The following is a 20618-nucleotide window of genomic DNA, read 5'->3' as shown; positions in this document are numbered from 1 at the left end:
GCTATGCTAATGAGCACACTGAGGGGGCGTGGCTATGCTAATCAACGTGGAAAAGCGGGGGGGTGACGGGGGGAGCCACCGCGGCTTTAATTTTCCCTCACCGCCACCCAGCGGGGGGGGGTCCGGCGGGGTTACGGGGGACGCGGCCTCTCCCGCGCTTTCCCCGCACCCCCCTCCCCGTTTCCCGATGTCTCCTCCGCCGCTCTCCGATCAGGCACCGCTCTGGCCCCCTAAGCGTCGGTGGGGCCCCGGCGGGGTCCTGGCTCCCGCAGCCCGTGCGGGGATGTCTGGGAGACCCCGCGCCGACTGCTCCTCAAACATCACGGTGAGTTCCGCACAATTGCAGCAAATTCCCCTTAAATCGCTTTAACTCCCGCTACCTGAGGCGCCCGCAGAGCTGGGGGGGGTCGGGGGGGGCCAGCGGGCACCCCCGGCCCCGCACGACCCCCCCGCACCTTCCCCTTTCACCTCCCCCCCCCCTTCCTTCTTTTCCCCCCCCCCCTCCCCCCTTTTCCTTCGACACCCCCCCTTTTTTTGGGGGATTTTTCGGCCTTTAGGCCCCTGTCCTCCCCCCCCCTCCTCCTCCTCAAGCAGCTCCGGATGAGGGGGGGGGGAATGAAATAATAAAAAATTCAACACTAAAAAATTCAACACTAAAATACTAAACAAAAATGAGACAATAAAAGATTCCACAATAAAAACCTTCCCTCCCCCCCACCCCCTCCCCCCGAAAGGCCTCACACCCCCTCCAAAATTACCACAACTCCTCGGCCTAAGAAAGGGGGTGCCCGGACCCCCCCCCCTTTCCCAAAAACCTCCAAACCCCCCAAAATTACCACACGTCCTCAGTCTAAAAAAGGGGGTGCCAAGACCCCCCCCTTTTCTCTGACGCCCCCCCTTCTTCACCTCCTCACCCCCCGCCTTTTCCCAAAAAGCCCCAACCCCCCCCAGAATTACCACAACTCCTCGATCTAAAAAAGGGGGTGCCCGGACACCCTCCCCCCTTCCCTTCACCTCCTCACCCCCCCTCCCCTTTTCCCAAAAAGCCCCAAACTCCCCCAAAATTACCACAACTCCTGGGCCTAAAAAAGGGGGTGACTGGACCCCCCCCTTCCCAAAAAGCCCTAACCCCCCAAAATAAAACAACCACAGCCTAAAAAAGGGGGTGCCCAGACCCCCCCTTTCCCTTGACCCCCACCCTTCCCAAAAAGCCCCAAACCCCCCCCAAAATAAAACACCCCCAGCTCCTCAGCCTAAAAAAGGGGGTGCCCAGACCCCCCCTTTTTTTCTTGACACCCCCCCCCCAAAATAACCACAGCCCCCTGGCCTAAAAAAGGGGGTGCCCAGACCCCCCCCCTTTTCTCTTAATCCCCCTCTTTTTCTCTTGTGTCCCCCCCTTCTTCACCTCCTCACCCCCCCCTTTTCCCGAAAAGTCCCAAACCCCCCCAAAACAACCAAAGCTCCTCAACCTAAAAACTGGGGTGCCCAGACCCCCCCTTTCCTCCTGACCCCCCCCTTCCCAAAAAGCCCCAAAGCCCCCCAAAATAAAACAACCCCTCAGCCTAAAAAAGGGGGTGCTTGGAGCCCCCTCTTTCCTCTTGACCCCCCCCCTTCAAAAAAAGCCCCAAACCCCCCCAGAATAAAACAACCACAGCCTAAAAAAGGGGGTGCCCAGACCCCCCCCAGAGATTCCCCCCCATTATTTTGGGACCCCCCCAAATCCTCCCCTCCCCCCCGTTTCCTCCTCTCCTGGGGGGGGGGTCCCTGCCCCATTTTGGGGGGGTACCCTGTGCCCCCCCCCCCCGGGTGGAGCCTGGGGAGGTTTTTTTTGGGGTGGTTTCTTGGTTTTTTGGGTTTTTTTTTTAACATCATCAACTCCTTTTTTAAACCCCCCCGTTTTTTTCCTTTTTTAATAATTTTTTTTGGTTTATTCCCCCCCCCCCCCAGGTTGCAAAAATCCCCCCAAATTCCCCAATTTTGGGACTCTCAGCTTCACTTTTCCCCTCTCTGCACTCCACCCCCCAAAGGGAAACTGAGGCACGGGGAGACCCCCCCCCCAAAGGGAAACTGAGGCACAGGGGGGGGAACCCCCAGAGGGAAACTGAGGCACGGGGAGACCCCCCCCAAAGGGAAACTGAGGCACGGGGGGGGGTTTAGAGGAGGATTTGATGGAATTGTCAGAGTTTTGCCCCGTTTCTCAGCCCCTGAAAATTTTGGGGCAGTTTCAGGAGGTTTTGGGTCTGTTTTTTTCTTTTAATTTTTCTCCCTTTTTTGTCTTTTAATTTTTCTTCTTCTGTTTCTTCTTCTTTTTCTTTTAATTTTTCTTTTTTTTCTTTTAATTTTTCTTCTTTTTTTCTTTTAATTTTAATTCTTTTTTTTTCCTTTTAATTTTTCTCCTTTTTTTCATTTAATTTTTCTTTCTTTTTTTGTTTATTTTTTCTTCTTTTTTCTTTTCATTTTTCTTCTTTTTCTTTTAATCTTGTTTCTTTTCATTTTTCTCTTTTTTTAATTTTTCTCCTTTTTTTAAATTTTTTTCCTTTTTTTCTTTTAACTTCTTTTTTTCCTTTTAATTTTTCATCTTTTTTTTCTTTTAATTTTTGTTCTTTTTCTTTTTTTCTTTTTTTTCTTTTAATTTTTCTTCTTTTTTTTCCTTTTATTTTTTCTTAACTTAACCCCCCCCTTCCCTGGGAGGTTTTCTAGGAAATTTTTCATCTTTTTTGACCAAAACTTGGGGTTTTTGACTGAATTTCTCTTTATTTTCCTTTTTTTTCCACATTTCCTCCCTTGAAAACAGAACAAAACAAAAAAAAAAACAGAAACACCTCAAAACCCAAATTAAGGCCCAAATCTGGATCCCAGATGGAAAAAAAGACATTTTTTCCTTTTTTTTTCCCAAAATCTGCAAATTTCAACCCAAAACTCAACACCCCCTCTGCTTTCCCATTTCCCCCTTTTTCCCTCTTTTTTACCCCGAAATGGACCCTCCCTCCCTGCAGCTCAGGGAATAGGAGGCTGGAAGGGATTTTGAGGAGGAAAAGTCCAAATTCTGGCCAGGCAGGGAGAGGAGGAGGGGAATAAATCAAAAAAATACATCAAATAAATCAAATAAAAGGAATGAACTAAATGAACTAAATCAAATAAATAAATGAATCAACTAAATAAAATTAATTAAATTAATGAAATAAATAAAATAAATAAAATAAATCACTCAAATGAAATAAATAAATAAAATACATCAAATAGATGAAATCAAAATAAATGAAATAAAACAAATCAAATAAATAAAATAAATGACAAAGTAAATGAAATAAATAAATGAATCAAATAAATAAATAAAATGAAATAAATGAAATATATCAAATAAATAAATAAATTAATCAATCAAATAAGTAAAATCAAATCAAATCAAATAAAAGAATGAAACCCCCTGAGGAGGGGGCAGCAGGAGGGGGTGGAAAACTCCGAGCAGCAATTGGGGGATTTCTGGGACTTTGGGGGATTTCTGGGATTTTGGAGATTTCCTCATCTGGGGGGAGGAATCAGAAAGGCAGAAAAGACCCAAAATTCCTTTTTTCTTTTTCTTTTTTTTTTTTTTGGGAGGTGGGGTTTGATCCCAAAATGCTCTTGGTGACCCCAAAATGCTCTTGGTGACCCAAAAATGTCCTTGGTGACCCCAAAAATCCTTTTGGTGACCCCAAAAAAGCTCTTGGGGACCCCAAATGTGTCCTTGATGACCTAAAAAGCTCTTGGGGACCCCAAAATGCTCTTGGTGGCCCCAAAATGTCCTTGGTGACCCAAAAAATGCCTTTGGTGACCCCAAAAGTCCTTCTGGTGACCCCAAAACTTTGTTGATGACCTCAAGGTGTCCTTGGTGACCCCAAAAGGATCTTAGTGACCCCAAAATGTCCTTGGTGACCCCAAAAGTCCTCTTCGTGACCCCAAAATGTCCTTGGGGACCCCAAAAGGATCTTAGTGGCCCCAAAATGTCCTTGATGACCCCAAAAATCCTCTTGATGACTCCATAAATCCTTTTGGTGACCCCAAAAATCCTCTTGATGACCCCATAAATCCTTTTGGTGACCCCAAAAATGTCCTTGGTGACCCCAAAATGCCCTCGATGACCCCAAAAGTCCTCTTGGTGACCCCAAAACTTTGTTGATGACCTCAGGGTGTCCTTGGTGACCCCACAATTCCCTTGGGGACATTCCAGGCCTGGACCTCCTTGGTGCCACCACCCCAGGAGCAGAAATCACCTCAGGAACCTCAGAAATCCCAAATTTTTCCCTTTCCCTTTTCCAGAATTCCACCAAATCCTTCATCCCCCCAAAGAAAAGAAAACCAAATTTGGGTCCATCCCACGGGGAAACGGAACTGGGGGGGTTCTGGGGGTTCCTCTGGTGGCCCAGGAACCCCCCAGTCCCCTCCCAAACCTCCAGATCCCACTGGGAATATCTGCTGGCTCCGGAATTTCCTTGGAAAAGCTTTTCCTGAGGGGAGGAATTTGGGTCAGTGCAGCCTGGGAGGAGGAGGAGGAGGAGATCCCAGCCCCTCTTGCTCCATGACCAGAATTCCATGGATGGAATTCCACCACTGGAATTCCACGGCCAAAATTCCATGATTGTTATTCCATGACCAAAATTCCATGACCAGAATTCCTCCTTTTTCTCTTTGCAGTGGACATGGATGATGAAGATGGACGCTGCCTTCTAGATGTCATTTGGTGAGTTGGGATTTATCCAGGAGCAATTCCAGGATCCAAATCCATCCGGGATACATCCAGAGCCTTCCCAGAGCCTTTCCAGAGGTTTTCCAGAGCTTCTTCCAAGCTCCCAAGAGGGCAAACCCTTCCCAGCTTGCATCCTGGGTTGGTTTTTTGGGAACCAAACCCACCTGAGGGTTTTTTTCCAGACGTTTCCCAACTTTCCTGGAGGGTTTTTCCATGGATTCTTCGCTTGGTGGTTGGGGAAGGGGGTGGGAGGAGCCCCCCCAGGGTGGTATCCCGGGAATTCCAGGCTTTCCTCACCCATTTCCCTCTTTTTTTCCAGCGACCCCCAGGCCCTCAACGATTTCCTGCATGGATCTGAGAAGGTGAGTGAGGTCCCAGCCCCCCCCCTCAACTTTTTTGGGGCCTTTTTGAGAGAAAAAGTTAAAAAAAAACCTCAAACTCACCCCCCTTTCCCAAAATTTGGAATTTTTAGGTCATTTTGGTCTTTTCCAGCTGGAGGTTGGGACGGGGTTGGATGCTGTAAGGTTTTAATTATTTTTAAATTTTTTTTTGGGGGGGTGGGGTGGTGTTTTTTGCTTCTTTTGGATTTTTTGGGCTATTTTTTTAGATCCCATCCCTAAAAATTCCATGTTTTTAATTCCAGATTGACAGTGATGATCTCCTGGACAACACAGGAGATGCAGCCAGTGCCTTTTTTGAAGGTGCTGGGGTAGGTATTTTGGGCTTTTTTGCCCCATTTCTACCAAAAAACAGAAAAAACTTCAAAATTTACCCCTTTTTTTTGTTTTTTTTTGCTTTTTTTGATCATTTTTAATTTTTTTTCCCATTCATTTGCTCCCTTTTCATCTCTTCCCCTGGCACGAGAGGTGGGGATTCAGCCTCCAAAATCCTCTTGGATTCCTCTGAGTTTGGGGGGCAAAAAAAAAAAAAAAGCAAATTTGGCCAAAATTGGGAAAATTCTTCCCATTTCCACCAAAACCCCAACACCCCCGGGGTCCCCTCTCCTCGCAGGCCCAGGGGAAAGACTTAAAATCCTTTTTTTTGTTGGTTTTTAGTGAATTCTCCTCCCCCTGCCCCCAGCATGGGTTCCCTGCATGATTTTTGGGCATGAATTCCTTGATTTGATGTTTTTTCCCTCATTTCCACCACCGTCCTTTGGGAAGATCCTGATGATTTCATCCCATTTTGGGCCATTTTATGCCATTTTTGAGTCCTTTTTCTTCATTTTTCCTTTCCCTTTTGCCTCCTGCCTCTTCCTCTACCCCACTTCCTCCTTTTTTCCCCTTTTTCTCCCACTTCCAGAAATTTCTCTTCCCATTCCCAAAGATGCTCCCAAGGGATTGGGAGGGGAGGGAACATTTCCTGGGCTCACATCCAGTGCTCCAAAACTTCACTTTGGTGCCTTCTGGCACCAAATTGGTCCCAAATTTTTCCAGATGAGGACAGAGGACACTTACCTGGGGACACAATTGTGGAGTTGGGACCTTTGGGGTTCTTCTCCAACCCACCCCAAAACCCCAAAAATTCCTTTTTAGTGCTGAGCTCCCTCCAGGAGCCTCTTGGAAGCCCTTGAGCATCACCCGGGTACCAAAATTTTCCAGATGTGGACAGAGGACACTTCCAGTGTTTCCAGATGTGGTCAGAGGACATTTGCACCTCCTTGGGGACAAAATGGTGGAGTTGGGACCCTCAAGGGTCTTCTCCAACTCACCCCAAAACCCCAAAACCTCCTTTTTGATGCTGAGCTCCCCCAGGAGCCTCGTGGAAGTCATTGATCTCTTGAGCTGAAGGCCTCACCCAGGTCCCCAATTCCTCCAGATGTGGTCAGAGGACACTTCCACCTCCTTGGGGACAAAGTGGTGGAGTTGGGACCTTGAGTTGGGACCTTTGAGGTTCTTCTCCACCCCAAAACCCAAAAAATTCCTTTTTGGTGCTGAGCTCCCCCCAGTAGCCTCCTGGAAGTTATTGAGCACTTGAGCTGAAGGCCTCACCCGGGTCCCCAATTCCTCCAGATGTGGTCAGAGGACACTTCCACCTTTTTGGGGACAGAGTGGTGGAGTTGGGACCCTTGAGTTTCTTCTCCACCCCAGAACCTCCCTTTTGGTGCCAAGCTCCCCGTTCACCCCCTGTCTTGGACCTCCCCACCTCATCCCCTCTCTTCAAAGTCTTCTCCTCTCTCCCAGCTCCATGTCCAAGAGGCCTCAGGGAACCACCTGAGCACGGAGCAGAACCAACCCAGCACCAGCGTGGACCTGGATTTTTTAGAAGATGACATCTTGGCCTCTCCTTCCAGTTCTGGGCCCAACCTCCAGAACTCCGACCAACCCTGTGACATCCTCCAGCAGAGCCTGCAGGAGGCCAACATCACCGAGCAGACCTTGGAAGCGGAAGCTGAGCTGGATTTGGGTTCCTTCCAGCTCCCCACCCTCCAACCCGTGGTCCAGGCCGCCTCTGACGGGACCCCCCAAATCTTTTCGGGTGGCCCCGACCTGATTGGCCTCCAACCTCCCGCTGTCCTCACCCACCAGGCCCTGGTGCAGCAGTCGGTGGGTGCCGAGGTGGTCAACAAAGCCATCAGCGTCCAACCCTTCCTGCAGCAAGTGGGCTTGGGAAATGTCACCATCCAACCCATCTCCAACCTCCAAGGTTTGCCCAACGGGAGCCCCGGGGGCGCTCTGGGCATCGGGCCCATCCAAGTGGTGGGCCAGCAGGTGATGGCCATCAACCAGTCAGCTCAGCAGATCATTGCCAAGCAGGTCCAACCCTCCCAAGTGGCCACGGTGCCCGTTGGCAGCTACATCACCCAACCCGCCCCCGAGCAGCACCAGGTGACCTTGGCCTCCACGGGGGTCTCCCCCCAAAACGCTGGCTTGGTCATCCAGAAGAACCTCCCCACGGTGGCCACCACCACCCTCAATGGGAACTCCATGTTTGGGGGGGTCTCTGGGGCCCAAGGCTCTCAGCCCCTCACCGTCACCTCCAACCTGGGCAGCTCTTTGGTGCAGGCCCAAAACGTCATCATCCACCGCACCCCCACCCCCATCCAACCCAAACCTTCCGGCCTCCTCCAGCAGAAGCTCTACCAGATCACCCCCAAACCTTTCTCCTCCAACAACGCCACCTTGACCATCCAGAACGAAGCCTCCCTCCAGCAGCAGAAGCCCCAGCAGAACTTGACCTTCATGGCCGGCAAACCCGGGCAGAACGTCGTCCTCTCGGGCTTCCCCCAGGGCCTCCCAACCAACGTTTTCAAGCAGCCCCCTCCCCAGCAGCAGCCCCTCAGCAAACCCATGAGCGTCCATCTCCTCAACCAGGGCAGCAGCATCGTCATCCCAGCCCAACATGTCCCCCAGGCCATGCTCCAAGGCCAGAACCAGTTCCTCCTCCCGGGCCAACTCGCTGGTGCCTCTGCTGTTCAGCTCCCTCAGCAGCTCTCGGCCCTCCAGACCAACATGGGGGGCCAAATATTGGCCACCTCTCACCCTTCTGGCCAAGCCCACATCATCACGAGCCAAGGCCCTGGTGGCCAGTTGATCACCAACCAGGCCTTGCCAGCTCAGATCCTCACCAACCAGAACATCGCCGGCCAACTCAACCTCGGCCAAGTCTTGACCTCCCAGAACGCCCACGGCACTGCCCACATCCTCTCGGCTCCCATCCAGCTCCAACCTGGCCAAGTTGGACAACCCACCCTCTTCCAGATGCCAGTTTCCTTGGCCAGCAGCTTGACCACCCAAAGCCAACCCTCGGTGGCCCCCTCCTTGGCCCAGACGGCGCCGGCGGCCCAAACGGTCATCCAGGGGGTCACCTTGCCCAACCAGGTGGCCATGCTCAACGATAACTTGGGCCAGGCCATCAGCATCCAACCCACTTCCAGCAGTCAGAGCCCAAATTTGGGGCAACCTCCTCCAACTTCAGGTTCTGGGCTCCTCCCTGGGACTGACCAATCTTCCATCCTCGCCGTCCAACCCAACCCTCAAGCCCCAACTCCTCTCCAGTTGACGGTGCCACCTCCTGTCCCTCAAGCCAACGCTTCCCAGCCCAGTCCTGGCCTTTCCTCCAGCCCGGAGAAGATTATTTTGGGACAGAGCAGCACTGGAGCTGTCATCAACCAGGACTCCATGCAGATGTTCCTCCAGCAGGCAAGTGGAACCTTCCCTGGGTTGGTGGCACATGGGTGGCACTTGGGTGGTGATGGTGGCCCAAGCCCTTCACACCCACTCCACAGGGAGAAAAATGGGAATTTTTTGAGAAGGAATCTCCTGAAATCCCATTTTTCATGGAGGAAGGAGTGGGCTCAGGTGCCACCACCCCCCAAACTTTGGAAGGAGGAGGTGGTGGCTGCTCCACCCATCCCCCCGTGGTCCCCACCTTGTCCCCCACTCTATTTCCACCTCCTGAAGATGCAGTTGGGTGGTTGGGTGGTGGCTCCTGCCCCAAAGTGTCCCCAAGACCCCCAGGAGGTTGAGGTTGGGAAGGATGAGGTTGGATCCCTGCTGGATCCTCCTGCTTGGGGGCTGAGGAGGACACAGAACCCCTCCTGGTTTGAAGGTTTTGGGGGTTTTTTTTGGGGCCTGCTTGAGGGGTTTGGACTCCGTGGTCACCACCAGGAGGATGGTTCCACCTCCACCCCTTGGCCTCAAACCCCACAATTTTCCCCCAAAATGGTAGTGGGATGGGGGCTCCTTCCCCTCTCCCACCTCCAGGGAGCTCTGGGCTCCTCCTCCTCCTTTTCCTCCTCTTTTTCCTGGAGCCCTCAGGATGCAGGAGGATCCACAACCCCCTGGTGGTTCTGTCCACTTCGACCTCAACACTTTTGGGGCCCTTTTGGGTTTGGGTTTTGGCCTCCAAACTCCTCCCACCCCCTTTGTCCTCAGGGTTCCCCTTCCCACCAGGATTCTGCTCCTTGGGTTCTGTGGAGAACCCAGTGGGATGGGGATGATTCAGAACCAATGGGATTGGGATGATCCAGAACCCTTGGGGGTGATCTAGAACCCTTGGGATGATCCAGAACCCAAATGGGATTGGGGATGATCCAGAACCCAACAAGATTTGGGATGATCCAGAACCCTTGGAGATGATCCAGAACCCAATGGGATGGGGATGATCCAGAACCCAATGGGACTGGGGATGATCCAGAACCCTTGGGGATTATCCAGAATGGGGATGTTCCAGAATCCAATGGGATGGGGATGATCCATAACCCAGTGGGATTGGGATGATCCAGAACCCCCCAACCCCAAGACCCCCAAGGTCCCCTTCTCCCCCCCATGTCCCTCCTGTCCCCCCCTGTCCCCCCCCTCCCCACTAACCCTGTGCTGCTTCTGCTCTTCTCCTCCTCCTCCTCCAGCCCAGGGCCCTTTTATCCCCTTTTTTTCCCTTTTTCCCCTTTTTTTCCCTTTTTCCCCTTTTTTTCCGTTTTTTTTTTCCCTTTTTCCCCCTTTTTTCCCCCTTTTTTTGGCCCCAATTCTGCCCTCTCGCTGCAGCCCTGGGGCTCAAATTGAAAGAGAGCAAATCCCCCTCCCAAAAAAAAAAATCCCAACACTGGGATGCTGAGTGGGCCTGGTTAACCCTAACTAGTCCTGGTTAACCCTAACTAGTCCTGGTTAACCCCAGGCAGGGGGGGGGGGATCAGTCCCCACCCCCTCCCACTGCTTCCCCCTCTGGTGATGGGGAGAGAGAATTTTTTGGAGGAAAAACCCTCAGAAAATTTTTTTGTCGGCAAGGGATGGGGGGGGACAAAGGGAGGGAGGGGGGAAACCCCTAAAAAAAGGAAAAAAAAATTTAAAAAGCCATTTTGGGGGAAAAAAAGCAGGAAAAGGGGCTCCCACTGACGCCCTCTCCTCTCTTGCAGCTCCCTGGAGCCTCCTCCTCTTCCTCCCCCTCGCTGCCTCCTCCTCCTCCTCCTCCCCCCCCTTTGGGGGAGACCCCCCCCCTCCCTCGCCCCCCATCCCAGCCCCCTCCCCCCCCTTCTCGCCCCCCTTCCCGCCCCCATTCCCGTCCCCCCTCCCAACCCCAACCCCTCCCCCCCGCCCCCCCTCTGAGCCCCTTCCCAGACCCTGCACCCCCCAGGCCCCCCCTCCCCCCCCCACCCTTTTCCTCCTCCAGAACCACCTCAGCCCCTCCCCCCTCCACCCTTCCCCCCAACCCCCAAATTTCCCCCCCCCTGACACCCCCGACCTCCAGCCCCCCCCCCACTCCCCCCACTTCCAGCTCCAGTTCCCCCCCCAGGGACAGCTCAAAGTCCCCCCCCCCCCAACCCCTCACCCCCCCCTGCACCTCCCCAGCCCCTTCCAGACCCCCCCCAACCCCACCCCCCCCCAGCAGAAGCAAATTCTGGAGAGGTTCCAGCAGGTAAATAAAAAAAAAAAAAAAAAAAGGGGGGGGGGGACAGCACCAAAACCATGGCCACCAACCACCACCCCATGGCCACCTCATGGCCACCTCATGGCCACCAACCCCCCCATGGCCACCATCCCATGGCCACCTCTTGGCCACCACTTCTTGACCACCTCATAGCCACCACTCCATGGCCATCACCTCTTGGCCACTACCCCATGGCCACCAACTCTTGACCACCTCTTGGCCACCATCACATGGCCACCATCCTATGGCCACCCCATGGCCACCTCATGGCCACCAACCACCACCTAATGGCCACCATCCCATGGCCACCTCATGACCACAACCTCTTGACCACTTCTTGGCCACCATCTCCTGACCACCTCATGGACACCCCATGACCACCATCCCATGGCCACCTCATGGCCACCACCTCTTGACCACCTCATAGCCACCACCCCATGACCACCATCCCATGGCCACCTCATGGCCACCAACCACCTCTTGACCACCTCGTGGCCACCCCATGGCCACCTCTTGGCCACCTCTTGGCCACCTCATGGCCACCACCCCATGGCCACCCCATGGCCACCACCTCTTGGCCACCATCCCATGGCCACCACCTCTTGGCCACCTCATGGCCACCAACCACCTCTTGGTCACCTCATGGCCACCACCCCATGACCACCACGTCATGGCCACCTCTTGGCCTCCATCCCATGGCCACCTCATGGCTACCAACCACCCTATGGCCACCACCCCATGGCCACCACCCCATGGCCACCATCCCATGGCCACCTCTTGACCACCCCACGGTCACCTCATGGCCACCTCATGGCCACCACCACTTGGCCACCACGCCATGGCCACCTCATGGCCACCTCTTGGTCTCCATCCCATGGCCTCCATCCATGGCCACCAGCTCTTGGCCACCTCATGGCCACCATCCCATGGCCACCACCTCATGGCCACCATCCCATGGCCATCTCATGGCCACCCCATAGCCACCACCTCTTGGCCACCACCTCTTGGCCACCTCTTAGCCTCCATCCCATGGCCACCTGATGGCTACCAACCACCCTATGGCCACCACCTCATGGCCACCACCTCTTGAGCACCTCATGGCCACCATCCATGGCCAGCCCCCCATTGCCACCTCTTGATCACCCCATGGCCCATGGCCACCTCTTGACCACCTCTTGGTCACCATCCCATGGCCACCACCTCTTGTCCACCTCTTGGCTACCCCATGGCCACCTCTTGTCCACCTCATGGCCACCACCCCATGGCCACCTCTTGACCACCTCATGGCCACCACCCCATGGCCACCTCATGCCCACCCCATGGCCACCACCCCATGGTAGTTGGGGTTTTTTTGGGTGCCCCCCCCCATCTGTGGAGGTTCCCTGGGTGCCCCCAGACCTCGGGCTCTGGGAAGAGGAGGAAGAGCTCAGGGTGGCCCTAGGGGTGGCCCTGGTTGGGGCTCAGGGTGGGGGGGTCCTTTTGGGGGAGGGGGGGGGTCACCCCACGGTGCTGGTGGCACCCACAGCTTTGAACCCCTCCTGTGGGGGGCACCCTGGGGGTCTTTGGGGTCTTGGGTGGGGGGGTTGAGCCCTGGGGGTGGGGGTGCAGCTCAGGAAGGACCCATTTGCCCCCCTTCTCCCCCCCAAACTCCATTTATTGTCCCCCTGACCCCCATTTCCCCCCCCCCCCCAGCTTCTCCCTTTCCCCCCCCGGGTCGGTTTGGGCGCTGTCGGTTCCGGTCCAGTTCCTGACCCGTGGTTCTTCTCCCCACAGGTATCCCCAGGGATGCTCCTGCAGCCCAAGCAGCCGCCCCCCCCCAGCACCCAGAGCTCCTCCTTTGGCAGCCCCACCCCCCCCTGGGGGGGGGCAGGGACAGGGACAGGGACAGGGACAGGGACAGGGACAGGGACCTGGACCGGGACCAGGACCGGGACCGGGACCGGCGGGAACGGTGACACCGAGCCCAGCACCCACCCAGAGCCAGACACCCACAGCCCTGCCCCCCCCCCTCTGCAGGTGGGTGCTCCCTGTGTCCCAATATCCCATTGTCCCAATACCCCAGTGTCCCAGTATCCCACAGTATCCCAATATCCCACTATCCCATTGTCCCATTGTCCCAATATCCCAGTATCCATTGTCCTAGTATCCCAGTATCCCATTGTCCCAGTGTCCCAATATCCCAGTATCCCATTGTCCCAATATCCCAGTATCCATTGTCCCAGTATCCCAGTATCCCATTGTCCCAGTGTCCCAATATCCCAGTATCCCAATATCCCACTGTCCCAGTATCCCAGTGTCCCATTGTCCCAATATCCCAGTATCCATTGTCCCAGTATCCCATTGTCCCAATATCCCAGTATCCATTGTCCCAGTGTCCCAATATCCCAGTATCCCAATATCCCATTGTCCCAGTATCCCAGTGTCCCATTGTCCCAATATCCCAGTATCCATTGTCCCAGTATCCCAGTATCCCATTGTCCCAGTGTCCCAATATCCCAGTATCCCGTTGTCCCAATATCCCAGTATCCATTGTCCCAGTATCCCATTGTCCCAGTGTCCCAATATCCCAGTTTCCCAATATCCCACTGTCCCAGTATCCCAGTGTCCCATTGTCCCAATATCCCAGTATCCCAGTTCCACAGTGTCCCAGTGTCCCAATATCCCATTGTCCCAATACCCCAGTGTCCTGGTATCCCACAGTATCCCAGTATCCCATTGTCCCAATATCCCAGTATCCCATTGTCCCAGTATCCCAGTATCCATTTTCCCAGTAACCCAGTATCCCAAAATCCCAATATCCCATTATCCCATTATCAGTCCCCGTTCCCAGGACAGGCTCCCGCCCCCCAATGACGTCACTGATGATGCCACTGATGACGTCACTGCTGCCCTTGCTCCCTCAGGTGTCTCCGTTCCCGCTGACTCCAAATCCTCCACTCCCCCCGGAGCCAAAGGGACCCCCGGGAAGGGGGGGGCAGCTCTGCAGCAGGTGAGGGATTTTCCCAGGAATTCCTCCTCTTCCTGATGTTCTCGGACCCTGGAATTCCCTCCCATTCCTATTTATTTCCCTCCCATTCCCATTATTTCCCACCCACTCCCATTATTTCCCTTCCACTCCCATTATTCCCCTCCTATTCCCATTTTTTCCCTTCCTCCTTGGGTGATACCACAAGAATTCCCACCAGGATTCCTCGAGCTTTAGGGATGGAGGGACCTTTATTCCTCCTCTTATTCCCTCCCCAGGAATTTTGGGAATTTTGAAGGAAATTTCTGGGAGCTCTGGCTCCAACCATTCCATTTTTGGGCGAAAAAACCTCCAAAAAATTTTAAAAAATCCCAAAATCTCAAAACTTGGCTTGGAAAACCCAAATTTTTGGCAACGGATTTAACTGATTTTGGGTTTTTTTTCCTCAGACCAAACCCGGCTCCGTCATCAGCTCCCTTGGGAAGGGCCCCGTGCAGCTCCAGGTGGTGGGGAAGGGATTGTCCCCAATTGTCCCCTCCCTGCAGAGCCAGCAGCTGGTGAGCTCCCCACTAAAATACCCATAAACAGGGATTTTCCCCAAAAAAGGGGAATTTCCCCCACCCAAAATTGGGAATTCCATCCTAATCCACCCCAAAAAAAAAAGCCCGAACCCCCCACCTAAACAGGAAACATCCTCCCCAAAAGAGACGAAATTCCATCCAGAGAGGTCAAATTGACCCAAAAATGGACAAATTCATAAAAAAATGATGAAGTTTCTCCAAAAGAAACAAAGTTCCCTCCAGAGAAGTTAAAATCACCCCAAAATGGCCAAATTCATTTAAAAAATGATAAATTTTCTCCAAAAAGAACCAAATTCCTTCCAGAGAGGTCCAAATCACCCAAAAATGGCCAAATTCATTTAAAAAAGGATAAATTTCCTCCAAAAGAAGTCCAAATCACCCAAAAATGGCAAAATTCACCAAAAAAGGCTAAATCCTTTTCAAAAGAGGTCCAGATCACCCAAAACCAGCCAAATTCACCCAAAAAAAAAGATAATTTTTTTTCCAAAAGAGATGAAATTTCCTCCAGAGAGCTCCAAAACACCCAAAAAAATGGCCAAATTCACCCCAAAAAAAAGGATAAATCCTCTCCAAAGAGATGGAAATCTCTCCAAAGAGGTTGAATTCCCCCAAAAGGAGACAATTCCCAAAAAAAGACAATTCCCCCCCAAAACAGACAATTCCCCAAAAAAACACAATTCCCAAAAAAGAGACAAATCCCCCCAAAACAAACAATTCCCTGAAAAAAGTTAGTTCCTAAAAAAAGAGACAATTCCACCCAAAACCAGACAATTCTCCAAAAAAAGACAATTCCCCCAAAACAGATAATTCCCCAAAAAAGAGACAATTCTCCCAAAAAAGACAATTCCCCAAAAAGAGACAATCGCACCAAAACAGACAATTCCCAAAAAAAAGACAATTCCCCAAAAAAGAGACAATTCCCCCCAAAACAGACAATTCCCAAAAAAAGACCATTCCAAAAAAGACATGTCCCAAAAAAAGACAGTTCTCCCAAAAAAGACAATTCCCCAAAAAGAGACAATTTCCCAGAAAGAGACAATTCCCCCCAAAAAGAGACAATTCCCAAAAAAAGAGACAATTCCCAAAACCAGACAATTACCAAAAAAAGAGACAATTCCCCCCAAAACAGACAATTCCCAAAAAACCCACAATTCCCAAAACACCCAGACAATTCCCCCAAAAAAGACAAATCCCCAAAAAAGAGCCAATTCCCCCCAAAACAAACTATTCCCTTCCCTCCAAATCTGCCGAATCCTCCCCAAAACCCCCAATTTCCCCCAAAATGGTTCAACCCCATTCCCAAAGATCCCAAATCCTTTTGGAAAATCCCAACCCCCCCGGGCTCCCCTCACCCTTTCCCTTCTCCCCTCAGTTTGACTCCAAGTTGGCTTTGAAGAAGCCTCCAACCCTACAGCCCAACAAGGAAGCGTGGTGAGTCCCAACCCCCCCATCCCCAAAAAAACCCCAAAACCCCCCAAAATCCTCCTGAGTCCAACCCCATTCCTTCTTTTCCTCCTTCCCAGTTTCCTGGAGCAGCTCCACAAGCACCAGGGCAATGTCCTCCACCCCGACTACAAAACTCCTTTCCGCTCCTTCGATGACGCCCTCCAGAGGCTCCTCCCGTACCACGTCTACCAGGGCCTCCTGCCCTCTGCCCAGGACTACAGGAAAGGTAAAAGCTCCCAAAACTCATCCCAAAAAATGGAGGATCCATCCCTGGATTCCTTCTCCCCCCGCCCGGAAATTCCAGCAAATCCAACAGCTCCCAAAAAAAGACCCCGACGTTGAGCGTTGACGTTGGCCAACGCAATGGGAACTCCAGAGGTTGGAAAAGGTCATCCTGGAGGTCTCTTTCAACCTGATCCAACGTGGTTGAAGTAGTTCAAGGTTTCTGACCTGGGATAGGTCAAATCTTCCCAAAATTTTCCTTAAAAATCTCCCAAGGGAAGTGGGAGATCCTCCGATGTTGACGTTGGCCAACGTGATGGAAACCCCAAAGGTTGGAAAAGGTCATCCTGGAGGTCTCTTCCAAGGTGGTTGAGGTCTTCCAAGGTTTCTGGCCTGGGATAGGTCAAATCGCCCCCAAAGTTTCCTCAGTCATCTCCCAAGGGAAGTGGGAGATCCCCCAACGTTGGGCGTTGACGTTGGCCAACGTGCCAGAAACTCCAAAGGTTAGAAAAGGTCATCCTGGAGGTCTCTTCCAACCTTCTGTTCCAACCTCCAAGCCAACATGGTTGAGGTCCTCCAAGGTTTTTGACCTTCTCTCGGTCAAATCTCCATCAAAATTTTGGAGAAACTCTTAATCCAACCCATTCTCAGGAAAAATCACACCCCACCCCTTTCCCTGAGGACCTCCACCACCAAACCCCTGCCATCCAAACCCCCACCCCCCCAACCCACCCCCCACCCACCTTCTCCCGCCTTCTCCCTGGCAGTGGATGAGGAGTTTGAGGCCGTGTCCACGCAGCTTTTGAAGAGGACCCAAGCGATGCTCAACAAATACCGACTGCTGCTCCTGGAGGAGTCCCGGGTGAGGCTCCCATCCCATCTCCCGTGGCTTTCCAGAGGGAAAAGGGGTGGGATGGGTGGGCAGGGAGCTGGATTGAGGAGCTGGGTTGGGACCCAACTGACCCAGAGCTCAGAGGATTGGGATGAAGAGCTTGGTCAGAGGTTGGGTTGAAGAGCACGGGCGTAGGTCGGTAACCAATGGACTTCCTCAAAGTTCAGAATTGGGTCAATAAAGACCAAAATTGGGCCATGAGGGAGGAGTTGGGCTGGAAGGAACCTCCTGAGGTTCTCCAAGGCCAAGTGGAGGAGGAACCTCCCATCTCCAGAGCTCCCAACTCCACTTCTGGCTCTTCCTCTCGGACCGCACTGTGTTTCGGTCACTCGCACGTTGGGTGGGAAGCGTCTTCTCCACCCGATGGACACGGGGGGGGAAGAACTTGGGAAAAGGAGGAATTTGGGAGCTGAAGGGGATGATGTGACCCATGGCTGCTCTTCTTCCTCCTCCTCTCCCTCCTCCTCCTCCTCCTCCTCCTCTGCCCGTCCCCAGCGCGTCAGCCCCTCCGCCGAGATGGTGATGATCGATCGGATGTTCATCCAGGAGGAGAAGACAACGTTGGCATTGGACAAGCAGTTGGCCAAGGAGAAACCAGGTGGGGGGGGACAATCCTACAGGGAGGGGTCTTTTCCACCATTTCCCTCTCTTTTCCCCAAGTTCCGACCTCTTCCCCCAGGAATTTCATGGGGGGAAACTCAAGGTTCAGTGGAAGGTTGGGGGGAAAGTGGAGTGGAACTGAGGTATCTGGGTTGGGTGACACTTGGGGGGTCCCTTTTGGGTGTCAGGGGGGTCCCTCTTGGGTGTCCTTTGAGGTCCCTGTTGGGTGATACCGAGGGGTCCCCATTGGGTGTCACTGGGGAGTCCATGTTGGGTGCTTTTTAGGGTCCATGTTGGGTGTCCTTTGGGGTCCCTGTTGGGTGTCTCTGGGGGGTCCCTGTTGGGTGTCTTTTATGGTCCATGTTGGGTGTCTTTTGGGGTCCATGTTGGGTGTCCTTTGGGGTCTCTTTTGGGTTTCACTGGAGTGTTCATGTTGGGTGTCCTTTAGGGTCCATGTTGGGTGTCAGGGGGGTCCGTCTTGGGTGTCCTTCGGGGTCCCTGTTGGGTGCCCTTTGGGGTCCATGTTGGGTGTCCTTTGGGGTCCCTGTTGGGTATCACTGGGATGTCCATGTTGGGTGTCTATGTTGGGTGTCTTTTGGGGTCTATGTTGGGTGTCAGGGGGTCCCTATTGCCTGTCCCTGACCCTCTTGTCCCCCCCCAGATGAATACGTCTCCTCACGCCCCGCCCAACTCTCGGTCCCCGCCGCCTCCGTCGCCGTCCCCGCCGCTTCCCCGACCCCGGAGCTGCCCAAGGCTCCCGTGCCTCAACCCAACCCCCACCACCACCACCCCCCCACCAAACTCGTCATCAAGCACAGCGGGGGGTCCCCATCTGTCACCTGGGCCACCAAGGCCACCTCGGGGGGGGGGGAGGGGGGGTTTTGGAGGGGGAAGAGGAGACCCTCCCCTCCCGCAGCAAACCCCCCATCAAGACCTACGAGGCGCGGAGCCGCATCGGCCTCAAGCTGAAGATCAAGCAGGAGGCCGGGCTCAGCAAAGTCGTTCACAACACGGCCCTGGACCCCGTCCACCACCCCCCACCCCCCTTCCCGGACCCCCAAACCCAACGTTGGGCAGATGAACGGGACCCTCGACCACGTCTCCCCCCCACCACCACCGCCTCCACCTCCACCACCTCCACCCCCCCCCGAGAAGAAAGCCCCCGGCACCTTCTGCCGACTCCCCCTCCGCAAAACCTACAGGGAGAACGTGGAGGCCCTGGTGGCCGAGAAGCCCCCCAAAAGTTCCCCCCCCAAAGCCAACAAACACCAAGGGGGGAAAGGGGAGGACGTGGCCTCCCAGCGTGGCCCCCTGGAGAGGAACCCACCCGAGGAAAGCCCCAAACTCCTCTTCCTCAACCGAGGGGAAAGCCAAGTCTTGAGTCACCGCCGGGACGCCGCAGCCCAAGCCAAGGCCGAGGACCCTTCGGGGGGTTTGATGAAGGAGTTGGAGGAAGTGGAGGAGGAATTTTATCACGGGCTGATCAAATCCCAACCCCCCGAGCAAACTTCAGCTTCCGAACTCAACTGGGAGGTTCCTCTCCCCCCTCCCAAACGCCGGAAGTCGGAATCCTTGGAAGTGGACAACGCTTCCTTCTCCAGCGACAGCCCCCAAGACGACGCCCTCAACGAGCACCTCCAGAGCGCCATCGACAGCATCCTCAACCTCCAACAACCCCCAGGAGGCCTCCAGAACACCCGGACCTCTTCCTCCTCCTACCACTCCTCTTCCTCCCCCTTCTCCTCGCCCTCCCACCGCACGGACAACGCCTACAACCCCCCCCCCAATCACAACGGTGGTCTCGGGGCCAGGACGTTGACCAGATAACCAAGAAAAAGGAGAAAAACTTCATCCCCCCCCCACCCTGAAAAGGGGTTTGTTTTTTTTTTTGGAGGTCGGGTTGGGTTTTTCTTCACTTTGTTTATAGAAAAAAAAAAGAAAAAAACGTAAAAAAACCACCCCCAAACTACAAAGAAAAATGGTTGGGGAGGGGTTGGTGGTTGGTCCATCCTCAACGTCCAGGTGGAGCATCCGACCCCCTCCAGGTGATGGTGGACTCGGGGTGGGGGGGGTAAGGGGGGTCCAGAGGGATCCTCGGTTGTAACTTCCATTCTGTAACAAATTTTTGATGATTTTGGAGCAATTTGATCTCTTTTCCCACCTCCCCGTTTTTTTTTTTTTCTCACCCACTTTTTTTGTTTTTTTCCTGCAAAAAAAAAGGGGGAAGCAAAACCCTGGGAGGCCAAAGAGGACTCTGCAAGGTTGTTGGCCAAAAAAATAATTTTTTTTTAATTATTTTTAAGTTATTTCCCAGACGGTTGCCGCTCGGGATCTGCGAGGAGGGGGGAAAAGAGGAGAAAAAAAAACCACAAAAAAACCCAAAAACCCAAGGAAATGCTCAAAGGGAAAGCAAATTCTTCCTGGAGGAGAAAGAGCCCGGGGGGTGTTGGGATTTGGCATGGAAAGAGGAGGAAAAACTTCCCGGGGGGGTGGGAAATGGGGCAGGAAGAGGCAGTGGCCAAAGGGAAACAAAAAAAAAAACCCAAATCCTCTCCACACCCAAAAATCCCAAATTTCACCCCAAGCTGGGAATCCCCATCCTGCTCTGCCTGGGGGCGGGGGTTTCGCACCCGAAAACTTCCTCCCCCACCCCCCTCTTTCACTTTTTATCCATTTCTCCCTCTTTTTTCCTCTTTTTTCCTCCCTTTCTTCCTCTTTTTTCCTGACTTTATCCCTTCTGCCCCCCTTTTTCCTCTTTTCCCATTTTCTCCCTCTTTCCCCCCCTTTTGTCCTTTTCCCCCCTCTTTTTCATCCTTTTTT

At 53.3% G+C, this 20618-nt stretch overlaps 1 protein-coding gene across 1 annotated transcript; it reads left to right on the top strand.

Moving 5' to 3' along the window:
• The first annotated feature begins 125 nt into the window (after positions 1-125).
• Positions 126-19995, top strand: BICRA (BRD4 interacting chromatin remodeling complex associated protein). Its single transcript, XM_071732644.1, is given in 15 exon segments — positions 126-325; positions 4675-4720; positions 5046-5088; positions 5370-5435; positions 6910-8868; positions 12866-13171; positions 13923-14081; positions 14507-14614; positions 16011-16069; positions 16162-16310; positions 17074-17168; positions 17694-17796; positions 18460-18677; positions 18680-18840; positions 18842-19995. Coding segments are annotated over 14 exon segments (4251 nt in total). The 5' UTR covers positions 126-325; positions 4675-4679; the 3' UTR covers positions 19626-19995.
• Positions 19996-20618: the final 623 nt, after the last annotated feature.

Source organism: Heliangelus exortis, unplaced genomic scaffold, assembly GCF_036169615.1.
Source record: "Heliangelus exortis unplaced genomic scaffold, bHelExo1.hap1 Scaffold_279, whole genome shotgun sequence".
In the NCBI taxonomy this organism is placed as follows: domain Eukaryota; kingdom Metazoa; phylum Chordata; class Aves; order Apodiformes; family Trochilidae; genus Heliangelus; species Heliangelus exortis.
This window is presented reverse-complemented; position numbering and strand designations above follow the sequence as displayed.